Here is a 20,285-nt window from a genome sequence, read left to right as displayed (position 1 = left end):
GTGACCTTTGGCAAGACACTTAACCTCCCTGAACTTGCCTTCTTATCTGAAAAACTGCAGGTAATAATAACTGCTTCTTAGGATGGCCACAAGGATTATATATGTAAAGGATTATAAGGATTGCATATGTAAAGACGGTAAAGATCACATACACGTGTAGTATTGGTAAAGCACCTACATTGTAGTCACTCAACATTAGATTTCTTTCCCTTTCCTTTCCAGACCTCCTCCTACACAATCCTGGATAAGAACTGCCTGGATCCGTCATGGCCAAGATGGTCCTAACATTTAGCTAAAAGACAGAAGAATTTGTTCCTAAAGGTGGCTTTTCAAACCGCTGGTCTTTGGTCTCAGCCCACACCCATAAAAGGAAACACCGTCAGGTGAGAGGCCTCTGCGGAACACGCACTGAGATGGCCAAGGAGGAAGCCGACAGCTGCAGGACTCACCGCTCAGCACTAGAGGGAGCAATAAGCTCAGGAACGCAGTGAGGGCCACGCCCAGAAATCTCTCCACTCCCGGGCCGGGTCTCCTACATACAGCCGATCAAGCAAGGAAGAGAACGCTGCAGGAATACTCAGAAAGGCCTTCGTGGAAACAAATGATGGGGGGAAATGCAGGGCGCCATGGAGAGCCCACCCTCCTTCCGGCTTCAGCCTCATCTCCGCCTGGAGAGCCCTCTCCAGCTTCTAGACTGCGACCACCGGATGGATCCACTTCTAGAGGAGCTGGGAGGGACCTTGAAAAATAGGAAGACAGGCCAGGTTACTTTTCCCAGGCGGTCCAACATCTACATCTAGCTCACCCAGCATCTTAGCAAAGTCCTAGTGACTCACAGATAGAAGGAGCCTTATAAAACCACAGATGTTCAACCCTCAGATGTTTTTAGCTGGAGGGCTGGGACGGAAGGGCTGAGTTTAAGCAAGATCTCCCATGTAGTTTACGACAATCCTTCATAGAGTTAACCAAATACTTTTATGTCCATCATCTCACTTGGATATTCACAAGCAGCTGGTGTAGACAGAGACTATTACCCATTTCACAAATGAGGAAACTGAGGTTTAAGTGCCATAGCGCTCCTCTTCCCTACTAAATTTTCATTGCCATCCATTATTCTCTCCCCTCTTGCTTTCCTTTATTTTGAAGTTGGTCCAAACTTCAAACAAAACACCAGGAAGATTGCTCCTCCACTCCGAGTATTCTGTTAATCAAAATTTAAAATATGTGTTACTTCCATCTAACCTATGCAGCATGATGGAGAGACGATATAGCAGAGTAATAATGAGGGTGCACTTTGGAATCGGATCTGAGTAAATATTTTATGTTCATCTCGTATTAATTCCATGACCATGGACCACTCTTATTCCTCAATTTCCTTATCTATAAAATGAGAATATTTACATCTAACTCCTGGGATTCTTTCAAGGGTTAAATGAGATGTGCTATAGAGCAATTTAATAGTGCCTGTGATATAGTAAAAGCTTGATAAACAGCTTCTAACATATAATCACAGAACTGAAATGATCTTTGGGAATTAGTTCATTACTTTTATGCTCTTTACCAATGAAGTCCAATAGAGTTAAGTAGAGATGTTATTTTGAGAAGTAGGTTTGCATACTGGTTCAAATGCTTCCCCTTCTCAAAAATTCATGTCTACCTGGACCCTCAGAATTTGAACTTGTTTGGAAATAGAGTCTTTGCAGATGTAATGAGTTAATATGAAGTCAAACTAGACTGTTGTCCTTATAAGAATAGGAGAGAACACATAGAGACGTCAAGACCAAGGGAAGGAGACCACGTGAACACAGAGGCAGAGACTGTGCAATGCAACTACAAGCCAAAGAATGAACAGTCGTGCCGGGAACCCCCGGAAGCTAGGAGGAAGACACGGAATGAGTCTTCCCTCAGAGCCTCCAGATGGAACCAATCTTGTCAACACCTTTATTCTAGACTTCTAGCCTCCAAACTGAGAGAGAATATATTTCCGTTGTTTCAAGCCACCCAGTTTGTGGTAATTCGTTATGGCAGCCTTAGGAAACTAATATAGCCTGTGACAGAGGAAGAACTGGGACAGAACTCCAGGTTTTTTTAATTCCCGTCTCGCCCTCTTTACTTCACCATTGCCTCTCCCAGCCAGCAATAAACATTTATGGAACACCTACCTAGGAAACTTACTTGTTTGAAGAAAAGTTGACACAATCTATATAATCTTTAGCCTTTCCTACTAAATTGTCACCTGACACACTGTACGCATTTAATAAATATTTACTGGCAAGTTGATAAAATAGGATATAAAAATGGCATTTTTATATTGTGTTACACAGATTTAAGGTATTATGAACCCACTTTCAACTCTGCGTATGCCGTTGTACTATAATTTTTTTAAAATATTTTTTATACTAAAGAATCACAAAACCCAGAACTATTTCTCAGAGGTGCCACTGCAGCCTGAAGGTCTCCTGAGGTTCACAGCCCTGCTCATTAACTACCTCCAGGGCTAATCAATTAAAAGGAAAGTGTTGACTCCAGAAGGAATGTACCTGTCAAAAAGGACTCCTTGTGGTTAAGTGGGCCCAAATTCATAATCAAGAGTCCAGCAACCATTGTTTGCAGAGGCCTCTCAAGTACACCGCCACAGACTAAGCCATGCCTCCTGCACCGCCTTCCAGAAGTCTGAGTGGAACCTTATAAAGGAGTTCCTGAAATCGTAATTTCAACCAATGGGCTGAGACTACCCTATCCAATCAGAGCTGTGGGACATAGCCTCATTTGCATTTTTACCAACCAATCAGAGTGGCTCCATTACAACCAATCAGAACGTGTGATTCTGACCAATCAGGACAGTGCTATTTGGACCAATCTAATTGTGAACATTTTGATGCTTTATTTGCATAAAAATGAACCAATCAAGGATCGGGGCAGCAGTTTATATCAGGGCAGCAGTTTACATCAGGGCAGCAGCGTGCCGTTTGTCTCAGGGCCTGCGCTTTCCGTTTCCCCTTCTCCCCTTCTCCGTTAGGCTGCTTTTTTCCTGGAGCTGTTATTTCCCCCAGAGGCTATGTTGTCCCCAGTTTGCAAAAAGTTTACCAAAATAAAGTCTCTTCTTCACCCCTCCTCACCCTCATACCCCAGACTGGGGACTCCTGGTGGCATTGGTTTGGTGGCCCAGACCCTTTGTTAACAAAAGCAATCTGAACCCTTCAGGATTCTGAATCTTCCAGGGCAAAGGTGATCTTCTTGCTAGTTCTCCCACAACAAGCAGGAGGGAGTCAGGAGAGCTGACAGTTGATGTAAAGGGAGTAGGCCATAGAGCACTATAGCCTGGAGTAGAATGAGTGGTGGTGTGTTAACAGCTATAAAAGGAAGGAGGGGAGGAGGGAGGAGCTGATTCCCTAGGACTACTCTTAGAGTGACTCAGAAGCCAGCAGAAAATAGCCGTTCTCCGAGTCAGCCTCATTGTCAGGCAGTGAGGCACTTCCTCATTGCACACCCTTAGGCAAGGCAAAAGGGAGGAGGAGGAAATGGGATTTTTCAAATTCGTAGGCCCATTTCAGCACCTGAACTGTGTGTTTATAATCATTTCAGACATTTTGTTTCGAGTCAAATCATTTATGTGCCTGGCCCTTCATCTTGCCTTTCACATTTGTCAGTTACCTGAACACAGAGAATATGTCTTTCCGAAGTTCTGTATTTTCTACTTCATTACCTAAAAGGCACTTGGGCTGCTGTCGAACACCTCACTACAGTCTTGCTGTCCTTCATATCAATGACGCTGTCAAGCCTACAATCAATCAATAAGGGAAGGCACGAAGCTTTTTTCTGGCTCTAATGCTGATTTTACAGTCATCCAGGCCCATTCTCTGGACCTGCCCACCTTGTGAGAGCCAGTGTGAGATGAGCAGAATATGGCGCAAGTTTGGAGTCACACAACCTTTTTGGAAGTTCGTTCTTTCCCATTTACTAGCTCTTATGACTAAATTTCTCTGAATCTCTATCGTCTCATCTGTAAAATGTGCACAGTGATGCCTATCTTCCAGGTTAGGAAAGATTTTTCATAGAGTAGTGAAGATTAAATATCATATGAAAGTACCTGGCACAGGGATGACACAAAAACTGGTTGACTTCCTTCCAACTTCTCTGTGGATGAACAGACTGAACGTAACGCTCCACCAAACTGTAAACTGAATGAAGGCAGAGCTGCGTCTGCCTTGCAGGCTAGATACCTGTATTGCTTAATAATTAAGATTAGTACGTTATTAAAATTAGTACATTATTTATGCATTATAAATATTTGTTTCATAAGTATTTATTGTATCATAAGAATTTATTGTATTTGGGTTATTAATTTTTTAAGTAGTCGAATCAGTCTGTAAACTGTAAGAGGGATACAGAAATCTTGACCTCAGGTAGGAATGTATCCTCTCCCCTCTCTTGTTGCCACTAGCAAGATCTGCATCCCTGTGTTCACAAGAAGGGACAGACATTCTTCGCATACTCTACACTGTATTTTGTACCAGCTTCACTGCAAACGCCATTACCCACAGTATAAGGGAAAGGACACAAAAAAATCCCCACATCTGGCAAGGAGAGCGTGGAAAACCTTGACACACAAAATTGCAATTATTCATTGGACTTCTACCTGGAAGGTAAGTCAGACTAGGTTTATGCTCTCTCGGATGCTAGCCGGTGTCCCCATCCCAGGAGCTTCAGATCTAGTATGCTTTTCCAAACGTAATGTGAAAAGAGAAGGGTGGTCTCAGAGGTTTTCACCCTCGCTTTTAACACCACACGCTCAAGCTCGTCCAAGAAAAAGAGACCAGGAAAGAAGACACGTTACCAAGATTTCAACAGCTAATTCTAAAGCAGACACCAAAGCCCACTGCAAACGTTAATGAGCCCAATCGATCAGGGCACCCGCTATTCCTAAGCTTCCCGGACCAGGAGGGTAAAGCACGAAGCGCTCGCCCGGGTTCTGCCCGGAAACCGCACAGAGGTGGAAAGTTGCAGAAGCCGGGCCAGGAGGGGCAGGAGCCCAACCCCAAGCTCCGGCCGGAGGGGAACGCTTCCTCTCGGAAGTGACGCGAGCTCAATCCCAGCTTGGCTCTCCCCAAACAAAAGGGATCTTGGGGCCCCGGGAGGAGCCTCAGTGACATTGGAGCAGCCCCGCCTCCGCCCGGCGCGGATTGGTGTCGGGGCCGGAGAGGTAAGGTGGTGATTGGCCCTGTTGAATGCCAGTTCCCCCGCCTGGCGGTTGAGGGGCGGGACCGCGGGGGGCAGTGGATGGGAGCGGGTGGCGGAGGCGGCAGGGAGCGGAGCCCGGAGCGCCGGGAAAAGGTAGGATCTGCTAGGGCTGGGGCTTGGCCGTGGCAGGGAGGCCGTGTTCTCGAGGGAAAAGTAAAGATAGGACCACAGGTGTCCTCCTGCCACCGTCCCAATTGCCACTCGCGCCCATCCGCGGAGGGGGCGGGGCCGTCTCCTCCACCTCCCGGTATTCCCCGTGAGCTCCTCATCCTTCGAGGGTCCTCGCAGCTACTTATTGTCCCCCGTCAATCCCAGCTCCGCAGAAAAGTCTCCCCTTCTGACATCCCTCATTTAAAGACACCCCCTCGCCCAGAGCCTCAACCTTGGGGGAGGACGCACAGGTTCCCATCCTCTAGGGTGGCCCCCCCATTTTGTTCCCCGGGGAGGCCAGACATCCCTCCCAACACCTGCCCCTGCTCGCTAAGGTGGCACCGGAGCTGGTTTCATCCGTAAAATAAAATCACTGTTTTCCAAAAAAAGAGGGATGGAGCGAAGCAAAAATCAAAGACCCGGTCTAGGTTGCCTGGTCCACAGACGAAGCGGCCTTCCCCGACTTCGGTTCTTCCCATCCCCCATGGTCTGATCCTCAGCCTTCCTCCTGAAGCCCCTCAGATCCTCTGTTCTCCTGTGGGGGTCGAGAGCTCACCTGCGGCGGGACTTTTTTAGACTCCCGAGGAAGGAGAAATAGTAACTCCCCACCCTCACACCCGCTTTTGTATCTTCTCTGCTCTGTTCCTTGAGGGAGAACCCGACTTCTAAGGGTCTTTTGGGTTTGAGTTGTTTCATGTTTGCTTTCCACCCTGTTTCTTCCCTGAGAACTTGGTGAAAAACCATCTTTTTTCTTTCACAGTGAGGTGAGTGTTGGATATCTACAGAGATGGCCTTGTGTGAGTAGGTGTTCAGTGTGTATTGTTTGACTGTCAGTGAATAACATGTGTCAAATGAAACAGTATTGATGAGTAAATAAAGAGCATTAGATTAGAAATGAGTATTTATCTCCCTCAGTCTAAGGCGGGCTGGTCTGTTGCTCAGGGAGACTGCAGTTAACCTTGAAGTTATAGTCCTGTTGAAACAAAAGGCAGGAAGTGTTTGAAGAAAATTCGGGTTCAGTTGTCTCGGTTTATCATTAATCTAGTCCTGTGGCCTTTGGTTACTTTTTATCCCTTTTTTATGGTGGGTTTTTCCTTCCAGGAGAAACTGATACATATATGATGTTATTGATTGGTTTTATAAGAACAGTATCAGCTACCAAAATTTAGGAGTTGAACAGTAAGAGCACATTTTTAAATCTCAGACATAAGGATAACAAAGGTAACGCGAGCTATTCACACGCATTGTGACTACCAAAAAGTGTCTCTCTAGTGTGCTCATAAAGGCTGTCATGTTGGCCTTCGTTTCAGCAGGTGCAAAATATTGATGATTTTGTCCTAATGTTATTGCCATTGAATCCCCAGTAATCATCTATTGCTTGCACTTCCATATATTAAAATTTGCCACATGTTTTAGCTTTTTCTTTTGATTCCTATCTGTAGTCCATCCTTCACTGTTATCTATAGATAAAGCTAACAGCAATGAGATGCAAGGAGTTGGAATCACAGAGGGTGATTATCATGGCTGCCCTTCACCTTCCTGATTAAGCTTCCTGAAGGTATTTATTTTTGAATAGTTAGGTTCAAAGTTTTCAGAGCCAGTCTCAGTGCTCACAGATCTGTTCAGTGATTGTTTCCAGATCTCCCATAAAAGAGCATGAGGAAGAAGCTGTGTGGAGGGAGGGTCTCTGCAGCAAACGTGAAGTGTACCGCGATGGGGGAGCAAGTCACGGGCCCCCAGCGGTAACAGCAGAGAAAATTAAAAGCAGACCAGGAAATCCCAAAAAGATATATCTTATTACATGAGCAGAGAACAGAAAATAAACGAAGGTAAGAGACCAGGGAAACCAAAGTAGTGGTGATTTTCAGGGCCTTAATGAGCAGACAGGAAAAAGCAAATCCTGCTCTTTGATTATTTGGCACATTAAGTAGGACCTGTTCGACACACATTTGGGTCTTTGGAAATCTTTCCTCTAACTTTTTCAATAACTGTTCGGTCATATTAGATGAAGAAAAGCATTGCGTATGAAGGATTTCTATGTGTGTGTCTAATCTAGCTCATTAAATTGTAAATTCTTCGAGAGCAGATAGTGTGGTTTTTTTTTCATCTTTGTATCTTTCATGGTGCCTGGCATATAGTTTGACTTAATGAGTGTTGAACTTAGTTTGAAGCTGTCACCTTAGTCTAAAAAGATAATATACTGATAAGATATGGCACAGCTTGTTAGGATGAATAGTCAATCCACTCTTTGTCTCGATTTAACTTTTATTTTCCCTCTCTGGGGTCTTACAAAACTATAATATCTTGTATAATTCTAAAATAGTGAATTTCTTATAAGAAAATATCTGCTGGTTAGATATATAATTTTGCTGTAATGAAATTTGAACCAGAATTATTGATGTAATCAGTGCTAGTCATTTTAGGATTTTATTTTCCTAAGAATCTGACCAGAGAGGAATTTGACCATTTAGGAGAGCTCACTAGGAACCGGTTGCGGATTTTTGTTCAAGAATGGTTTCTGCGTGTTTGGTTTTGACACATTGCTGATCTACTCTGGGACTTTTCAAATGGATTTTTCATTGATTTTGTGCTTTTCCAAACCAGGACTAAATATGTGAACAGGGGCACAAAAGGTAGTGGGTCCCCACATGGAGTCACCAGACTGACGACGGGCCGGCGTGATGCACTCAGTGGGTTTGGCATCTGGTTTGCAATGCTACCATGGACTTGCAGAACAGGACTGGAATGCTCAGCTTTTCTGAGCGGAGCAGAATGGTGTTTCTAGAAGTTGCCATTTGAATTGGTGTTTGGTGGCATGAGATGAGAAACTTTCTAAAGGAAACTTGTCCAGTCTGAGGTGGTTGACCCCAGGAATGGCTTGTCAGCCATTTCTAAAGGCCATTTTTTTTCTTATTTCCTGAATGTTTTCTAATAACTAAAAATCAAGTCTTTCAAGTTTCAGTTCAAAGCATTTCAGTGAGAAAATGACACATATCGTGAGTCTATAGAGTGTGGTAATTTACAGTAGCAAAGTTGGGTTCAAATCCCAACTCTGTACTCTTTCACTGTGTGAGCCAGGACGAGAACAGAGTTTTCTGTCTTCACCGTTTCTCAGTTTCCTCTGCTGTGACGTAGAATTAACTTTGAAGTTTTTTTCTAAGATTACATTTAAATACATACATATCACAAAGCAAGGTACCTAATGTGTAGGAAGCACTCAATAATGGTAGGTATTATTGTCATTAGTATTAGCACTTTGCATGTGTGCTAAAGAATTTAATATTAAGTATTCTTTTACTTCTTTAGCATTTTAGCAAAGGTGAGGAATTAGTGTCTGAATTTAGTTATTGGTTGATTTTGTTTTAACTTTTTCAATATACAGCTAAGATTCCTAAATAGAGGAAAACGACGCTTGTATATGTCATGATGCCAGACATCTGGTACAAGGATTTTTAGGAGAGTGTGTGTGTCTGTCTTATAGTGTGTGTGTGTGTGTGTGTGTGTGTGTGTGTGTGTGTGTGTGTCATAATTTCGTTCTGCAGATTATCTTCCTTGAATTTTTTTGGCTCAGGAAAAAGAAAGGCAGGGTATTCAACCATCTGACATCTTCTCTCTGAATTTATTGTCCATCGTTCCACTCCAAACTCTACTGTCTTAAGTACCTCTATCCTGAGTGTCATGTAAACAGTTTCGTGGATACCGTGATATGGTACCTTCTGTGAGATTTAAGGAAAGTGGCAATTTTGATTAAAAAGTGATTTTAATTGAAGACAACTCTGCCACCACCACCCCACCCCCAAAGGTGAGGCGCAGTCATTGGAACAACCAAAATGGGTCACTGGTGGGGGAGTTAAGAGAGGAGGTGGGGAGAGGAAAACAAGACTAGAAGCCAGCACTGATGCAAAGAATGCAGGAAGATGGCTTCTCCCTGCCAAGTGTTTCCAAACTCTTGGGTTTCAGGTACAAAGCCAGCGCTGCTGCCGGATCTAAATGTGTCCTTCTGGAGCCACAAAGAGTGTAATTCTTAATTGTCACTATCGTTACTGAGTTTAAAGACTGTAATCCATAATTGTTACCAAGTTCAGTAAAAACCAGAAAGGAAGATACGAGAGCACAGGATGAAGGGGTTAACAGACCGAAAGACTTCTGACCCTGAACCTCAGAGCGGCTGCGCTGATCCTTCATGCAGGGCTGCTGGGAAGGGCTCGGCCATGCGTGCTCTGGGTCTGCTCTCCTTCGAAGGTGAGAGCCAGGGAGGAAGAACAGAAGGGAGAAGCAGCAGGGTTGAGCTGTTTTAACAAGAGAGAGAACTGTATGTTAGAAAGGAGAGAAAAATGAGAATAACTGACAGGTAAGTCATAGAAAGAAGAGAGAAGCACTAACTATGTCTTTTCGGTGGGAGGGGTTCCCTGTTCCTCCGTTTCTGTTAAGTAGGTCTTTCTGTTGCAGCAGGTGTTAGAGTGAGGACAGAACTAACCTGGTTCTTAACTGGTGTAATAATTGAGGACACAGATCTGGTCTGCTTCTATGTATCAGCTTCCTCCTGTTGCCTTTTGTTCCTTCTTTGAAGGCACAAAAGTTTTCTGAAAAGGCTCTGCACCTAAAGACGTCTCCACTTCTAAACCTTTAGCCTTCGCCACAGCAGCTGACTTACCACGTTCCTCTTGGGGGCCTGATGACTTCCCATTCAGCGTGTCTCACATCACAGTCATCATTTCCCCCTAAAACCAGTTCCTTTTCTAACATCCCTGTTTTTCTTAATGGCATCATCATTTTAGTCACCCAGTCTTAAAACCTCAGCTGATTTGGGATTATTTCCCCTCTTGCCTCCTTAAATGGAAGCAGTACCGAGTTACTGCAAATTCTTTTTAAAGTCTCTTGCCTCAGTCATTTCTTTTCCATTCTTACGGCCACCGTTCTGGTTCTCACATTTTTGCCTCATACCTATACTATGAAAGTCTTCTCCCTACTGCTTTCTGCATCCAGTTTCTCTTCAGTCAAATCAGCTGTGAACCTCAAGCCTTAATCTCCCAAACACTATGCTTTCATTATGATAGTCCCTGGTTTAAAATGTTTAGTGGCGTCTCATTTCCTAGAAGATAAAGTCCACTTTTGTTGGCTGTAATTCAAGGTACTGTACTGTACATTTCTTTCCAACCAGCATTTTTTGAGTAACCCTTTGACCGAGAGACTGCTAGGTGCTAAGTTTAACAAGTTGAATAAGATAGAGTATTCGTCTAGATTAGCAGTCATGTGAGACGGAAGACAGATATGTAAGCAGATGAACAATAGAATGTGATAACTGCTCCTGGGTTATGAATATGGACACATAACTATTATGCATGTAACATGATATCGAAGATAGCTGTAATATTTTTAGAAAACTCATTTCTCAGTAATTACAGGTTAAAAATTGTGACTTGATTAAAAGCTGTAAAAATTCAGTGGCAGCAAAGGCACGCTTCCCACCCACATGCTAAAGTCGCAGAAAGCTGGTCTAGGCAGGAGGGTGTTTTTCTCTTTATACCGGTGGCCTGAGCAAGTGTTGTGTGTGTCGCTAAGCCCGCCCTCCCGGGAACTGGGCATGCCATTTCCTTCTTGATTTCTTGTCAAGTCAGAAAAAGTAAACTTGTTTTGATTTCTAAGTTAGACACATAAATGATAGAAAATGAGGACTCATTGGAGAAAGGAAAACTTCATTATCCTTGCAGATGAAACCAAATATATGCTCTCCAGGGATGAGAAACGAGCAAACTGACCAGTCACTAACTCATTTAAGCCATTCAGCATCCACTTAGAGTATGTAGTGTTATCCTCGTTTTATAGATGAAGAACTTAAAACTCAAAGGTTAAGTGGATCAAGGAACCATGAAACGGCCAAGCCAGGATGCAAACCTAGGTCTGTCGGACTCCAAAGTCCACATTTTCTACTACAACACACTGCCTCGCAGGAGAATTATTGTCCCCACAGAACCTTGCAGCAAAGACAATTGCTAGGACTGTTGGTAATTCCAACTGACACCAAATTGTTAAACTTTTTTAAAAAATCATCAGCGATCTGGTTTAGAAGACAAATTTAAAAGGCCAAACAACATCATCAGTTATATTTCTGTTAGAGGATTTTGTGGAATTTTTTTTTGCAGTTCGGGGAGAGTCAGGAAATGGGCATAGCTAAAACACAGATACTTTGACTGTTTTATGATTCGCCCTCTACACCATAAACTGTTTCTTCCCAGGTTGGAATCCTGATGGAGTCAAAGACTTCATCCTGCATTAACATCTGAAGGGCTTTTATTCCAGAGGCTGCCTCTAGAATTATAGCCCATGAATCATTTCACTGGAAATAAAATTGGTCTACATGTTATTGTTCCCTTGTGGTATTTTTACAAATCATAATGGCATTATTTCAGAAAAGCATTGACATAGATATACTTATTTCAGTGAAATTATGTTAAAATTTCATTTAAACTAAATAAAGCCAACCGACAAGTATACTTGAAATGGTTCATACTTCTGGTCATTTTCTGATGTTAAAAGAGATTTTTTTTTATTTTAATGAAAAAAACGTTATTACCATAAAAACTATTATTCATTTGCATTAACGTACATTCCAGTAGCTTACCTAATGTAGTTCTTCTGGTTTGGTCTTGTCTCAGATGAGAATACTTGAAAGGGTGTAAACAGATATCCAGGTAGACAGACCTGTTTTTAATAGCATTGTACTAAATGTCCTCATTTTGAGGGAGAGATATCTGAATGTTTCTTTACAGGCATCAGGCCGCTTCCTCCTTTTCTTCAATATATATATATATAAATCCTGTTGGTAACATAGAGACAATGAAAAAAACAGATGTACACACCTAGTGAAGGAAGAGACAGACATTCACACATACACATAGAAAATATACCAGAGATGCATGAGTCTTAAAAAGCTAAACAAAGTAAAAACCTGATATCTATCATAGTGTCCCAGAAAGTGGGTTAGACTGGATCTTAAAAAGACACGAGTGTTAGACCTTGTCCTACTGTATACCTAGAAATTTCAGTAATTCACTTAACTCTGGCCTCAATTTTCACCTGTAAAATGAGAGTGCCAAATTAGATTATTTCCGAGGTCCCTTCCAGCTTCGTAAATTACATTTTACTGAGGTTTTTTTCCACCACACAATTCCTAAGGCTGATAAAATGAGATGATCAGATGTGAACAGTGGTTACCAAGTAGTGGGGTTAGTAAGGAAGCCTCTGGAATCCAATTACCTAGGTTCAGGTCCCATTTCAGCCATAAACCAGATGTGAGACTCTGAGCAAGTTATTTAGCCTCTGAGCATCAGTTTTCCCATCTGTAAAATGGGGATGATGACGATGTTGATGATGATGAAATCATTGGTTAAGGTTATAGCATCTGTCACCTAAGATGGTTGTGAGGACTGAACTAATACATATCAAGTACTTAAGAACACTGCCTGGAACACATTAATACTTAGCTCAATAAACATAGATCTGTTTCATTATTATTATTGCTTGAATTCTTAGGAAACTATGCTCAAAACTCTGAGGTGGTGGTGATTAACGGTGATAAATTCAATTATAACATTCATTTCTACACTAAGCATAAATGCAGAAAACCTGGTATCTTAGAATCTGCTTTGAGTAGAATACAGTACTGTGTATTTGAATAGAGTACTGAAAGTATTTTAAATGTTGACCTTAAAGAGTACCAGCTTTATTACAGAACTGGTTTCTTGAGGCTTGCTGCAGAGTCTGTATTGACACTACTGGATAAACAAGCATCTCGATGCCTTAGCACTGTTGTAATTTCATTGTAAGTGCTCTATTCATATCATGTTGCAGGATCCTGAAGTTTATTACCTCTAAAACTGTTTCAAAACCATTCTGTTTTATAACACTGTCTATAATGTGGCTGGAAAAAGCAGACAAGACAGCAAGGCACTCTGAGGAACACGTCATGGTGCTCACACGGCAAGGGGAAGGCTTAGATCTGGTTGCTCCAGTCTTTAAACTTCGTCAGAGGGTTAGCATGCTGTGTTAGTTCACTAGGGCTGCCATCACTAAGCACCATGGACCGGGCGGCTTACACAACCGAAATGAATTTTCTCACGATCCTGGAGGCTAGAAGTCCAAAATCAATCTGTCAGAAGGATTAGTTTCTTCTGAGGCCTCTCTGTGTGGCTTGTGTGTGGCTGTCTTCTCCCTGTGTCCTCACATGGTCTTTCCCTGTCCACTGTTTGTGTCCAGATCTCCTCTTCTTATATGGACACTAGTCATTAGATTAGGACTCACCCTAATGATCTTACTTTAACTTGACTACCTCCGTCAAGACCCTGTCTCCGAATGCAATCACATTCTGAGGTACTGGCGATTAGGACTTCAACATATTAATTGGGGTGGGGGGTGGTGACACAATTCAGCCCATAACACATGCTATATATAACATATAGACACATGAGGATCCAAATAGTCCAGTAATATCTTTTACCTTCAGCTGCAAGATGTTGATTGACATTTGTAGTAAAGCTTTATTGCTTAGCATTATACAATTCAGTAAAATGAAATTCAATTTATACGTTTATTTTAGAACTTTCATAAATAATAATAGCAAAAACAACTGTCTTTAGTAAATGTACAAAAGATCTGCTTTCTTGATCAGAAAGTTATTTTCTGATAGTGCTCTAACAAGTGTTTCTTCCCTAGCCTAATCCTAAAATTCCAAAAGTTGAATGAGAGGTAGAATTTGGAAGGTTGTCACTCTCTTACCCCCAAATACATAAATAACCCTTCTGAAAAACCAGAAGTACCAGGGGATGGGGAGACTTAAATCTTTTGAGAAAGTCAAGGTAATGATGTGTCAACACCTTCCACCCCCAGAGAGGAGGTTGCTTTGGATCCATTTTTTAAAATACCAGTGCCTTTTTGTCCATATTTAGACTTAGTATTTATAAATGTGACACATTTATTTTATTTTATATATACTGGCTTTTTAAGGAAGTAAATTATCTAGTGGAGAGCTGTCAAAAATACTCGTTTTGTATGTTAGTGTTGGCTCTTTGACTTCTGAGAATTAACTGGCTTCCTACATTTTGGTTTTGCTCATATGTGTGTGAAAGAGTCTTTACGTAATTGGAGCAAATCTGCTTTATAGCTTTGCTCATATCTTATATATTAAAAACTTACTAAATGGCCTGAATCTCAGTCAGTTGTAGCCCAAGTATAAATTTCTTAAATTAGATATCTGAGTATATAAATAAAGAAATAATTTTTCTCCAGTTTTGCAAGAGTGGTCTACTGGGTAAAACAGCTGATTTGTTTTTTGTACTAGCCAAGTTGATTTTTCAGAAAACAGATCATGTAGATTTTTTTGAGTTGTTTCTATATCAGGAGATATCTAGGATTTATCTAAAAATGTTATTTTCCCTTTTTTCACTTATCACCCACCCCTTAGAAATAAAACTTTCAGTTCCAAATAAAGACAAACACACACCCAGATACTAGACAGACAAACATCTAACTTGTACTCCACCCTGCCCTGTCCTACTGCTCACATCTCTATAGAAGCTGTTTGGGGTGTTTCTTTTTCTGCCACCCAATCTCTGTGTGGTAAAAGGCAGCAAAGCCTGCTATCCTGTAGAATTAATTCAGAGAGCTCCAGAGCAAAAGCTGGGACTTCTTCAAGAAGGAAAAGGCACAGCCAGAACCAGAATAAGTGGAGTGTGTATTATCCAGAAAAGGGAAGGTCAGAATAAAGTGAACAGAGCCCAAGCCACAACATAGTTCCATGGCACAACCAGCACTGCCATGTGGGAGGCTCCATAACTCTTGTGTCTGTTGGCACATGAAAGTTCGTATGGAAGAAACTCGCTCTCCTGGCTATGGGCCCTGACCTAGTGGGAAAGTAATATGTGAATAGGCCAAATGGTATGCTGGGCAAGCTCATGTTTGAAATCACTTATTGATAACTTAAAAGTAAGTTTCATACTTAGCCCATAAATAGGCTAATTTTCCAGAGTATTAAAATATATATGACTTTGGGTTTTTTATTATGTATTTATAGTTTTTAATTGAGAAAACTATGACACTTGATATAGCTATAGCTAGCTGTATCATAGTATATGATAATATTTCCAGACCACTCTTCACTTTATTTCAAATTTATAGACTTTAGCATTCCTTAGGCAGACATTTCTGTGTCTAAATTCTAAGGAAAGGGAAAGTTGGGTCTCAGATTCTAACAGAAGGCACAAGCTGAGCATCTGGTTGAAATGAACTTGTCTTTCAAAGTTACTTAATGGATGATGACAGTGACGAATAACAGCTCATTTAGAAAATGAGTAGAGAATGAGTGTGTAGACTGCAGTGTGGCACGCCAAAAATCTGACAGCCTCATTTTTGATAATGAATATGGAGTTAGAAATAGCCCTTTTCTGAAAATCTTGGGCCACATAATTTATATATTGGGCAGAGATTGCTGGAGGAGCTTACTTAGTGGTTTGCCTATATGATGCCTCTACACTCATTACTGACTGCACAACAAATTCACACTTCTCCTAAAAGGAGAAATTAGTAATTAGGTTAATGGCTGATTCTTGGTTGAATGACACAAGCCATTATTGCCGCATTATTCCTCCTTTGACACTGTCCCTATTTGACTGTCAGGTTTCAGCAACTCAAACAAACAAGCTTTCAGTCCTGGTCCCTAAAATACAATACAAAACTTACGTTTTATCAACTAACATTTAAAATCTATTTCCTTTTTTTTTTTTAAGTTTGCTGGATCTAATACACTCATAGGACGACATAAGCAAAAATTTTGTATATAATCCAACATTTAATATTTGAAAATAAATGGGAAAAAGTAGAAGCTGGGGATGAGTAATCAGCATTACAAAGTCAAGAAGGCGACAGGTTGATTTATTTCTTTGTTGATTGGCAGGAGGCGAGAGACTGAGAATTTTCCTCAAATGAATTTGGCAGTTTGAAAATTTCAGTTGTACTTATTTTTCTCTCTGAGTCCGTCGTGCATAAGTCTTGTTGATTCAAACAAATAGCCTTTTGTCAGTTCAGGGAGAGAAAGTCAGTCTCTTTCAGAAACATTTGTAAGTCAGTCCATAGCAATGGACATCTTGAAGTAAAAAAGATTTGAAAGCCCTCACCTTCCCTAATTATAATTGCAAAAGGGAAGTCAGATACCTGGTATTTTTCCTGTATTACTCAGCTTCAACTTGAAGAAGTGGCTATTTTCTTCTTCCTAGTTCAAATCAACCTACAGCTGTCAGGCCTCATCAGCTACTGTTGACATTCATGGGATTTAGGAATTGTTTATAGTATGGTTACATAAGCAATACATTTTTTGTTATTTTGCAGCATTGGACACTTTTTCACCATGCTGACGGCATTTTAAATATATTTGTCAGTTTTCCCAAATTCAAACTGAAGAAAACTTTCAGAGTTTGTACCTGAGGACCAGAGTGTGACTGCCAATTATCAGGTGAGTATCACCCTCATTCTCACCCCTGCCTCCATCCCCAGCTATATCACTGCCATCCTAAAATGTAATGCAATGTTACCATCTTTCATTTATGTTTCATACAGAAATTCATTGCAATACCTTTGTATTGAGATTCGATTCAAATGTACAGAATAGCAAAGAACTAAATTTTAATATTTATAAAGAAAGATTATTGGAATATGCAAAAACAAATCTGTTGGTTTTTTCCTCTTGTCATATTTGTATTGTATTCACTTCATGTAGACCCTAAGCAAAATGAGTTGGTACGTGTTAGCAAAATGTTCTAGATATTAAGATTATGTGCAGGAGTGATTTACAAATGTAGAGATGATGAGAATATTATTCTTTATGCCATTGACAAAGAATAGACTTTTTTCTTGCCTGGGCTGGACTGCTTTATAATTAAAGTGACTCTGAAGATTGTTTCAATTTTATTATTTTATGAGGATATATATTTATTCAACAGATGAAAAACTTTGGTATAGGTACAATCTATTATAGTTCTTTATATATTTGTCTCTTATTCTTATTTAATTGGATTCTCTAACAAACAATTCTTGATTTTTACCCGTAGAAGCTTAGAACAGGACCAAGAAGGACTTCAGGGATTATCTAGTCTGTCTTATTTGACCTGTGAGGAAACAGTGCCAGAGGAACTGGGTCATTTTTTTTCCTCAAGGCCATAGCTGATCATAGCTGTTCAGCGGCAGGGCGGAGACTAAAATTCTGCAATTCTCATTCTGAGTCTCTTATGTTTTACTCATATCACTTTGCTTCTTTAAGCCACAGTTTTGGGTCTCTAAATAAGAATATTTAAGGACTATAAAGATATTGGGAAAAAAAAAAAAGAGTAATATGTGCGAACACTGTCATTTTGTGTTCCGTTCCTGCCTTCCTGTCTTGGTGCTTATACATCCAGCTGATTTACTCAGTGAAGTTGATACTTATGGAGTACCTTTAGCAGGTGTCCATTATCCTGATTAACATCGTGGAAGGGGAGAGGAAGGGCATAAAATGCTAGGATTTTTCCCCTGCTATATAAGCTCTCTGAGAGAGAGAGAAAAAAAAAATGAAATCATCAAAAGCTGGGTATGGGGGTCATCTAACAAACCAGTGTGACTCAACTGGTACTTTAAATTCCTCACCATTTTCCACTCCAGGATACTATCACCCTTCTTTTACAAAAGGGCAGGTGAAGATATTTCTGAGGTCATTGGTTTGGCTTCCCCGAATTTGGTAATACCATTCTTAGAATTCCTTTGGAAAATGAGAGAGGATAGTAGTTATTAAGAATTAACCCATTGTTCATCTTGTATCAGGAAGTTGGCAAGGTGTTCGACATGTATTAACTCAGTCTCCACAGTAACCCTATGAGTGGGATGTCATCATCCCCCTCACGCAGATAATAAAACTGACGATCAGAAAACTTGCCCGAGTCACACGAGTAGGAAGATGCAGGCCTGGCATCTATCTGACGGCAAAGCCACGTGCTCTTTCCAACATTCCATCTTCTATTAGGTTTAGCTGTATTAGGTTTTGTAGTTTTTCTGTTCTTTTAGTTCTTATTTTTAAAATAACTGCTGTGAGATAGTTCTCTAACACCGAAGTGAGAATCTCTTACTAGTCGCATAAACTCACTAGTTAGAAAGTTAGCAGTTAGAGCTGAAGTTACACTGAACATATTTTACCATGTGGCAAAAGATTTGTACGGCCTCACAGCACAGCGAAGTCCGCCTTTCCTCCATGTTCTCCTTCATCTGAAGGCAGTAGCCCTGGAAGGAATCAATGACTCTTTTGTGCGCCTCCTAAAATTTAATGTACTCATAAGAGTTGGGAATTCCTGGAGGGTGTGTGAACTAGTCATGTCGTGATTCACTTTAAAGAAAGCTATATGAGAGTGTCAATTTGGAAGTAAAAAGCGGGAGAAGGAAATTATTATTTGCTCTATTTTGGAAGTTATAAAATATATCTTACCATACACAATGGTCAGAAGACTCTTTAAAGATTGTATAGCCATCTAACTTCTATGTGTGGTTTGTGGAAAGGCCTGAATTTGTGCCATGCAGTTTGCCATTTAACTTATTTCAAAAGATGCAAGGCCGTGTAGAAATGTGAACTTGTTTAGTGAAATAAATCCAGTTTGTAGCATGGCCAATTAAGATGTTCGAACAATATATTTTTAAGAAGTTGCATATGGTTGCATTTAAGTCTTATTTTACTATATGAAATATAAATATTGTGATGTTCTCTGTGAAAGTTGACAATTTAAAAGAAAAATTTCTCCCATACTCCCACCGAATATTATCTTTGCTCAAATTTCATTTCAACCAATTTCAGAGGGATGCCAGAATGCTTTATATACAGTTTTGGAATCTGGTTTTCTAAAACTGGGAATTTTCATTGAAATAGTATTGATTATATATAACACAATTTTATCTGAATTTCTAGTGAAGAAAATTAGTCACTAATTCATTCTGAGACCTTCTAGGATGTTTATAAATATGTGTGGAGGAAAAATAATAAAAAATTAATCTTTGTGAGTAGTGATGAAATCAATAAAGTAAATTTTATCTTCTTTTACTATTCAGTCTGTGATTGTCAAGAAAGCTTATTTTTCTATTTAATTTTTCTTTCTTAAAGCATTTTATACTGTAATTGTTGCTCTTCTCTGAATGTATTTTTTTCTTTAATAATATCAAATTAACTCTGTCTTCTGGAGGTTGTCTGATTGTTGTCTCTGTTTTAGGCTTTCAGGATGAATCTGGAAAAACTCAGCAAACCTGAGCTTCTAACACTCTTCAGTATTCTTGAGGGAGAGCTTGAAGCAAGGGACCTTGTTATAGAAGCTTTAAAGGTACGTTAAAAGAAAGAAGAGAGAGGTCATCATATGTTTTCAAAGTTGTTTCATTGGTTGCAATTTATTTAACTAGGGTATTTCTTATAGCTCCTGTAGAAGTTAGAGGCCTGGGTATACATATCGATACTTGCGGTGGCAACCGTCTGTGTGGTACGATTTTAGGGACACTGGTGAAGCCTTCTACCCCAAAAGTAGTTCCTGTCATCTTTCTACCTAATGTCTGGACCTTGAACTTCATTCTTCGTGGCCCTAGTTTTGTTTGAACGCCAACCTCTTAATAACTTAGTGAGACCTGCTTCCTAAAAAATGTGTATATACCCATATGCCAAAATTCAGTATACACTATCTGAGATGAAGGACCCTGTGAAGACCATCCATGGTTTCCCTAGACCTCTGATTAAGAATTCTTTCTTCTGTTTCAGTATTTGATATCCATTAAAATATAAAGGGCGGGGGGGTGTGGAAACTGTACTTTTCACTCAGTTTTGCTGTGAATTGCTCTAGAAGATAAAG

At 40.5% G+C, this 20,285-nt stretch overlaps 1 protein-coding gene and 1 long non-coding RNA gene across 4 annotated transcripts in view; one reads left to right on the top strand and one right to left on the bottom strand.

Annotated features, from left to right (window-relative positions):
• Positions 1-5,197, bottom strand: part of LOC111744954 — a 106,280-nt gene extending 101,083 nt beyond the window's left edge. For all 3 annotated transcript variants that reach the window (XR_002782411.1, XR_002782409.1, XR_002782410.1), the window contains exons 1-3: positions 4,390-5,197; positions 2,541-4,223; positions 450-739 (exon numbers count right to left, since the gene is read on the bottom strand). This is a non-coding gene — a long non-coding RNA (uncharacterized LOC111744954). The remainder of the gene's footprint in view (positions 1-449; positions 740-2,540; positions 4,224-4,389) is intronic.
• A 60-nt stretch (positions 5,198-5,257) lies between these two features.
• CTTNBP2NL (CTTNBP2 N-terminal like) overlaps positions 5,258-20,285 on the top strand; it is a 46,986-nt gene continuing 31,958 nt past the window's right edge. Inside the window, exons 1-3 of the mRNA XM_011367182.2 lie at positions 5,258-5,334; positions 16,771-16,894; positions 19,662-19,769. Of these exons, the coding sequence (XP_011365484.1) occupies positions 19,671-19,769 (99 nt within the window). The 5' untranslated portion in view covers positions 5,258-5,334; positions 16,771-16,894; positions 19,662-19,670. The remainder of the gene's footprint in view (positions 5,335-16,770; positions 16,895-19,661; positions 19,770-20,285) is intronic.

This window comes from Pteropus vampyrus, unplaced genomic scaffold (assembly GCF_000151845.1).
Source record: "Pteropus vampyrus isolate Shadow unplaced genomic scaffold, Pvam_2.0 Scaffold6, whole genome shotgun sequence".
Classification (NCBI taxonomy): domain Eukaryota; kingdom Metazoa; phylum Chordata; class Mammalia; order Chiroptera; family Pteropodidae; genus Pteropus; species Pteropus vampyrus.
Note: the sequence above shows the minus strand (reverse complement) of the source record. Positions and strands in the feature narration are given on the sequence as shown.